Here is a 7,307-nt window from a genome sequence, read left to right as displayed (position 1 = left end):
GATTTAATTCCAATTCATACCAAGTCAATTCGGTCGCCATTTTCCCACCATATGGCTGTCCCCATGTTGGAACCAGAGGTCGTCAGAAAGCCGTGATTGGTCCGAGCCGGTCTGGGTCAACATTTCTATGGCAACCCCTCTCTCCAATCAGGAATGATCTTGCTAGAAGGCCACACCCCTTCCACTTGACAGCGGGCTGCCACAGAATCTGTTGAGGGTTGAACGTTTGAGGTGACACCACATGCTTTTACTGAGACATCTGATTGGACAGTTTATAACTTGAATAACTTGCACTGCAGAAAAATAAGGATTATCAAGAAGATGCTAAAAAAATGTATCAGACCAAGAATGGTTGTCCTGACCAATAGATTGAGTAGTAGCTGTTTATGACATAGAAGTCTATGGAGTTTTGGCTTCTTGGAGCCAGTTGGTACTTCCTGTTTGGAACACCAGGGGGGAGGGGTCACTCAGTCCAGTTCTTTTATACAGTCAGTGGTTGTGACCCTCTGCCATGCATGAAGAATTTCTTCATTTTGCACCAGCATGAAGGGCTTTCTGATTTTTTTTAAAAAGGACTCGTCATTCAGAGGACTGGGATATAACAAGCAACCCAGTCTCTTTCCCGAAATGTATTCCCATGTCTCACTATGAGGAATGGCGACTCCCGTGTTCACAAGCAGGTTTATCAGCAGAGAGCGTACACTAAAAACAGAATCTTGGGAGAGTAAAAAGACCCTTTTTCAAGAAAAACGGTCTTATTTTCTGTCTTGCAAGAAAAAGTCTCATCAGAAGTGTTGCACAGTGAAATCATGTTTCTCTGCAAGACTATTTTTCTGACCTCATTAGCAGATTGTTTTCCTTATTTAAAGAAAATTTGCTAATGGGGTAAGGACCTAATTTTATGGGACCTGTTTTTACAGTGTACAGTCGCTGCTGCTAAAGTGTCCCCGATAGAGACCAGGAGGCAGCAGAGGGAGACCACGGGGGCTGACAACTGCTAAAAGGAGATGCAGTTGGGTTAGCAGCTCAGTGGCCTTGTGGAAGAGTGTCTGCCCTGTGACTGGAGGGTCATGGGTCCAAATCCACGCTGAGTGATACTAAAGAGTCGAAAAATGGGACCCAATGGCTCCCTGCTTGACACTCAGCATTAAGGGGTTGAGTTGGGGGCTTAAACCACCAAATCCTTCCTGGGTACAGCTGTGTCTGCAGCTCCCCCTCACTTTAACTTTGAACAGTTGCTTCTGTAATCCAGTGAGAGCGGCTCTAGTTTGTGAAGGGACAAAAATCCCAGAGTCTTGTCATCGTAAGAGTGCAGAGAAAAGCCGGCATCTCCAACCTCTGACAGTCAGGTGAAGAGAACGCCGTCTGGACACCGGGGCAGAGAAAACCCACCACCGGGGCAGAGGACATGAGGGACGCACTGAGAGGGAGATCAGCTCAAGCCAGTACCGCCACGCTCTGCAGGGAGAGGGGCTTCAGTTTGAACCCAAATCTCTGGAAGTCGACTCCATTGGTGTGGTGAGCGGATGCTTTGGTGGTGATACTTCTTTCAGGGTCACAGATGAATATTAAACATCCAGATGGTTTTAGGATCCAACTCCGTTTATGCGTAGCTTTTATTGATCAGCTGCTTCATACATGAACACACCCAAAGGTCTGACAGACTAAACTTTAATCTGAGGATTCAAATGTGTTTTATCACGACAGGTTGATATTTGCAGACAGGCAGCAGCTTCACTTCAGCGGTTTTTATTTAGCTCAGGCTGATCTCTATCATGAGAACATTTCACTGACAGGAAGCAGAACCATGGGAACACCAGGACCAGACCGGCGCCTCCGTGGAGTCAGGCCTCCTCCTTCAGGAGCTCTTCTTCTCCTCAAATATGATGTTAGCTGTGGCTTTTTTGGCTGTGGAGAAATGAAACAAAGTGTAGCGTCTTAGCATCGCTCCCTGACAGAGAAACCGAAACTAACACAAGCTTCTGGAGGAGGAGCGCTGCAGCCTCACGCTGATCTCTGCCTCTACGCTTTAACGCTGCCGGTGAGGCCTCAACGCTTGCAGGTGTACTGACACCTGAGCTGACCGTGTCACCTGACCTCAGGTGCGAGTCCTGTCTTCCTGCTGCAGCTTCCACCCACCTTCATCCCTGATCTTGTCGGCAGCGTCTGAAGCCTTGTCCTTCAGGTTCTTCACCGTGTCGTCGATCGTCGCCTCGTTCTTCAGGAAAAACGGCCGGATGATGCGGTGATAGATCTGAACGGACCCGTTGGAAGGGATGGGAGCCATGCACCAAACCAGGAAGGCACACTGCGAAGAGAGAGAGGACACCGAGGGGGGGGCGTTGGTGACGAAGACCAGGAGCTCAAACGCTCGGAAACACTTCAAAGAAGGGAGTTTCTGACCGGGTCAGACCTGCACGTTCATAAAAGACAGCAGACACCTCCCTCCCACCAAGAGCCAGAACCTTCAGGGGTCTGTCGGTCCTGAGAAACAAAGATCTGCGTCTGACAGCCTGACGTGTGGCTCACATCCGTGCTCAGTTCAGATCCGTCCGTGTGGATCTGAACCAACATTTGCTTTCTCATATCAGGCATTTCCATCCCAAATTCAGACTCAGGTTCTGCTGATCAACCCTCTAAACTCCTCCAAGCATTACAGCCACCAGAATTTTGAATGTCTATGTCGAGAACGGCTGCATGGTGGGTGGTGCAGTGGTTAGCGCTCTTGCCCCACAGTGAGAAGGCCCTGGTTCAAATCCCAGACCTGCATGTGTGCATGTGTCGGGTTTCCTCACACAGTCCAAAAACATGCTTCATAGGACAACTGATGATTCCAAGTCGTCCCTTAGGTTTGTGTGTCTTTGTATGGCCCTGCAGCTGTGACTCAGCCCCTCCCACAACTGAATCAGGTTGCCGTCAATTAGAGAAAATCTGGATTTAACCCTGTGAATTGCTCCATGTTTGTTTACCTTTACTCTAAAACTGTTTTGACTAAATATGTTATTGAATAAAATATTTTATTGTCGTCCTCTTATTCTGGTCCTGGATTGGTCCGTTATAAGCATGAAAATAGTGTCAAACTCCATTTGTGACCATTGTGGGCGGGCCTTCAGACAAACCGCTCCACTGGTTAGCTGGATCCGGTTCAGTCCAACACTCATTAACCAGCAGCTCATTCTGCAGAACAGCATGGAGGAGCTGCAGTTTTCTGGATTACGTTGAGTTTCAGCTAAAGCCAGGCTCAGACCAGACCTGACGGGGGGTGGGGGGTGAACCTGGAAATCCCGGCTTCACCTGCAGAACGGAGGCAGCAACAGGATGGAGGGAAGTCGGGTTTCTGAGTCTCTGTGAGAGGGAGGTTACTGTAGGTCAGATCCAGCAGGGGGCGGAGTCTGCTCTTAGTTCTCTGAGGCCTGGGGGGGGGGGGGGGGGGGGTGTTATCTACTGAAGCCACTCCAGTGATCAAACCCATGACAGCCGTGAGAAAGTTCTGAGGCCGTTAATGCCTGGCAGAGCGGTGAGTACAGCATCGGGTTCCGGTGGACTCCAGTCCCGGTCCAAACCGCGGTTCTGCTGCTGTTGTTGGAACAACCTGAACTGAGAACAGATGAGGAACCTTACCTCCTCACAGAAACATGGAAGAACGTGAACCCTGGGGGGTTTGGGTAAAAGAGCTCGGTTCTGGTCCGGTTGGTCTGCTGGTTCCGTTGAGTTTTAATACTGTGGTCGTCCTCACAGCACTGGAATCTGCAGGATCCCACTTTAGACTTGTGGTTGGTGACCCGGTTCAGCCCTGCTAAACTACTTATCGCACAACGATTCATTTTAACGATTCATATTATAACCTGTGGTTTCCGATCCGGTTCATCGCCAATATTTGTTGATACTCTGACCGAAAACGGATCTAGATCATCTTCATCCAAACTTCCAGCAGTGAGACTCAGACAGAAATTCCTGCTACTGAACAGTTTTCCAGATTCTTGGATTTCTTCCAGATCATCAAGTTAAATGAAATCTGTGTCCAAACAAACCAGTAAACTAGAATGAATGTCAAATCCATTCACATGTTAGTTTCCTAAAGTTCACCACTGTTGTTTTTCCACATCCAAAGAATCCAAAGGGAACATTCTTAGAACATTCTAGCACAGCCGTCCCTAACCCAAGATTGTATTGTAATTTGCTGAATTTAGGGTTTCCACACATTGGACTGGAATGATGGACTGATCCGTTTTGATGACATCACATGTGTGCTGTCCGCTGTGATTGGTCCTTTTTACCTTGGAGTAAAATAAACCTACCATGTCTGAATCCAAACGGTGTTTTCCAACATCGATTATAATCAATTTATTTCATTTTGGAATGATTTTATAGCAGTACAGGTCCAGATCAGACTGATCTGGTTGGATCGTAGAAATATCAAACGATTCATTGGTCAAGTCGATTCATGGTCATAAACTACCGCCATCTCTCCTCTCATTTGGTTTCGGAGAAAACGTTCTGGTCATAAAACCGAGCTGCTGGACTGATTTGGTTGTTGGTCACATGACCTGAGCGCTGGCTGGAAGGCAGAGGGGAGCAATTTGGTTTTAATGATTATTATAACCTTAAAAAGCTTGACTTTAATGTATTAAATATTAGTGTCAACAAAGTTAATGAAAACAAGAATTAAGGTGAAAATGACCAAAAGTCACGTCTCACTGAAGAGAAATGAAGATAAAACTATTTGTTTAAAGTTAGTTTGTTGATAAATCTAGTCAAACTTTTTGAACATTGTTCCAACATGAACATGATGTTTATCATTTTGTGTTGTGCAGCTGGTAAATAACTGTTCAAGATTTACAGTTGCTCTCGCACAAAAACCATTACATTTTCAAATAAATCAATGTTTAACAAGGAATTTCCTCAATCATTTGTGGAGTTACATAATATGGCACTTTAATAACTCAGCTGAAAAGTTTCAGAAAAAAGAATTACCAGCAATTGTTGTTGTTCTTTAGACAAACTGCCGCAGCTTCAGGCTTTTGTGCAGCAGCAAAACTGCCTGCAGGATCCTGGAGGAACCGTCTCTAAGAGCGTTTAAAATGCGTTTGAAAGCTAACGCCGTTCATAAAATCCATGTGTTTGAAACAGGAAACCATGGAACTGCAGGTCTGTTCTTGTGAGTGCGTCCACGGCTGCATAACGTCTGTTCGGGTTCGGGTCTCCCCGCTACGGTCCGCTTGACTTTACCCTCTTCCACGGACTGACCACGGCCGTTAGAGGTGATCACAAAGTGTGTGTCTGTGGTATTAAGAAAATGTGCAGCCTCTGTGTGTGTTCTTTGGATCCTCTGCCTCCAGTGTCAGAGGAGCCAGATAAATGCTGGCTAAGGGTCTGTTCATTTGACACTTTTCATCCTTCAGTTTGAAGGTTTGACACTCCACTGTGCTATTTATTGCTTCTTTACAGCCACAGTTTGACATTTTTTTCTATGATATTTCTGATGTTTGCAACTTAATGCAACACACACACACACATGCAAAGATTGTGGGTTTTTACTCTGTATCTGAAGTGTTTTGATCTTTTTTTATACACAAAGTGACATTTGTTAGAAAGACAAGAAAGGCGCCGTTGCCTGAGCTAGCCCAAGAAGCCAAGAAACAATCTGAAACCACGATTCTGTACCTTTCCAATGTAGTAGAATGGGAACCAAGACAGGAAGATGTCAGCAAAGAACTCCGCCACGCTGAAAATCCCGTACACCACCCAGTAGGTGAGCCACTTGGTGTCATCTTCCTTGGTGGCACTTTCAATGGCCTTGATTCTGGAGAGACATGGCTGCAGTCAGAGAAGCGCCGGAGCAGCCCCGTCTCTTGGAAATGGCCGCGTGTGCCTGGATGTGTGCTCTGAATGCAGGTCATATGAAAACTACGGTGGCCCAGAAGGCATCACTTGGTGGGATCTATGTTAAGATGGCACAACCACTTACATCTAGTGCATGTGTGTATTTCCTCTTACCAGCAAACACAGAATTTCAATGCCGAAGCCAACTTCCTGTGTCAGTGGTGAGCTCAATGGTGACGCCTGCATTTCAAATCGTGTTTTTTGACAAGGTATATACATAATTTGAAATAATGAATGTTTGTTCTATCTTATTCACGTTATTTACAGTCTTACTATAATTATTCTGTATATTTTATATGAAAATTCTGTGATTTTAGTCTGTGAATTCGTCTATTAATGGGTTTCGGCCTGTTGGCGAACACATTTAAATAAATTCCTCTTCTCAGTTCACGCATATGCTGCGCGTGCACGTGCGTTCAGCGTTGGAATTTTGTCATGTTGATCTCTCTGGGCCACCATAGAGAACAGCTGATGCTTGTTTACTTCATTCATGCTGACTCTGCACATGCGCGGTTCCGTCCACTTTCTGATGATTCACGGCAGTTGCCTCTTCACAACAGAACACATGCGCGGACGGTGGCATTTAAGTTACTAGAGGCTCCTCCCACTCAGATTGAGGATGCAGATGTGATCGTGTCAGCGAGCGCGCACGCGGGACAATCTGACAGCGTCTTCTGCCTAGGGGAGGGGTATTTTCAGAACATCAAAGCACTCACGAGATGTAGGCGGGGTACATGAACCCGATGAGGTTACACAGCAGGGATGCTCCGTACCCAATCACCAGGTACACCGCGATGATTCCGATGACACCTGGAGAGGAGGAGGAGGGGGGGGGGGGCGCACACGCGTCACCGTATGACGACATCATCGTGTATCACAAAACGATGCTGAATCCCCGCGAGCGCTAACGGGTTCGCGCGCGGGTGCTCAGCATAGGTAAAAACTCACCGAGAGAAATGTAGGTCCGGCTGACTCCACTGCGGGCCTCGAGTTTGGCCAGGACGGCCGTCAGCGCGTTGTCTTTATGGAGGAAGCGCTCGAAGCGCTCCCGGAGGCCCTGCGCCATGACTGCGGAGATGCGAAACGCTGAGAAAAGTCTGCCACACCCGACTGACTGAGGCGCGCATGCGCAGCAGCATCAAGCGAGAGCACCTTCAGAATAAGAGCATCTTTCATTTATTTATTGGACATTTGTAGGGTACGATACAAAAATACAACATTTATAGCTATACAATATGAGGATGAAACATAGTTCTGAATACAAAACAACAATGTTTTGACCTTTTGATAATCTTAACTATTAGAACAAAATTATAAGTAATATAAAAAAAATTTAAACAAACTGGTGTTGAATAAAAACCAAAGCAATCACAGAATGAAAGAAGACTTCAAAAAAATTTAAATTAAATGTTTTTGAGTGTAAA

At 46.2% G+C, this 7,307-nt stretch overlaps 1 protein-coding gene across 1 annotated transcript; it reads right to left on the bottom strand.

The window, feature by feature from the left end:
* Positions 1–1,588: 1,588 nt before the first annotated feature.
* LOC101173158 (receptor expression-enhancing protein 5) lies at positions 1,589–7,032 on the bottom strand. Its single transcript, XM_004075122.3, has 5 exons — positions 6,832–7,032; positions 6,600–6,693; positions 5,665–5,803; positions 2,140–2,308; positions 1,589–1,908 (listed from the first exon to the last, which is right to left on the bottom strand). The coding sequence occupies exons 1-5, from the start codon at positions 6,947–6,949 to the stop codon at positions 1,859–1,861; spliced, it is 570 nt and encodes a 189-aa protein (XP_004075170.1). The 5' UTR covers positions 6,950–7,032; the 3' UTR covers positions 1,589–1,858.
* Positions 7,033–7,307: the final 275 nt, after the last annotated feature.

This window comes from Oryzias latipes, chromosome 12 (assembly GCF_002234675.1).
Source record: "Oryzias latipes chromosome 12, ASM223467v1".
Taxonomy (NCBI): Eukaryota; Metazoa; Chordata; class Actinopteri; order Beloniformes; family Adrianichthyidae; genus Oryzias; species Oryzias latipes.
The sequence above is the reverse complement of the archived record's forward strand: the minus strand, read 5'-3'. Positions and strand labels throughout refer to the sequence as shown.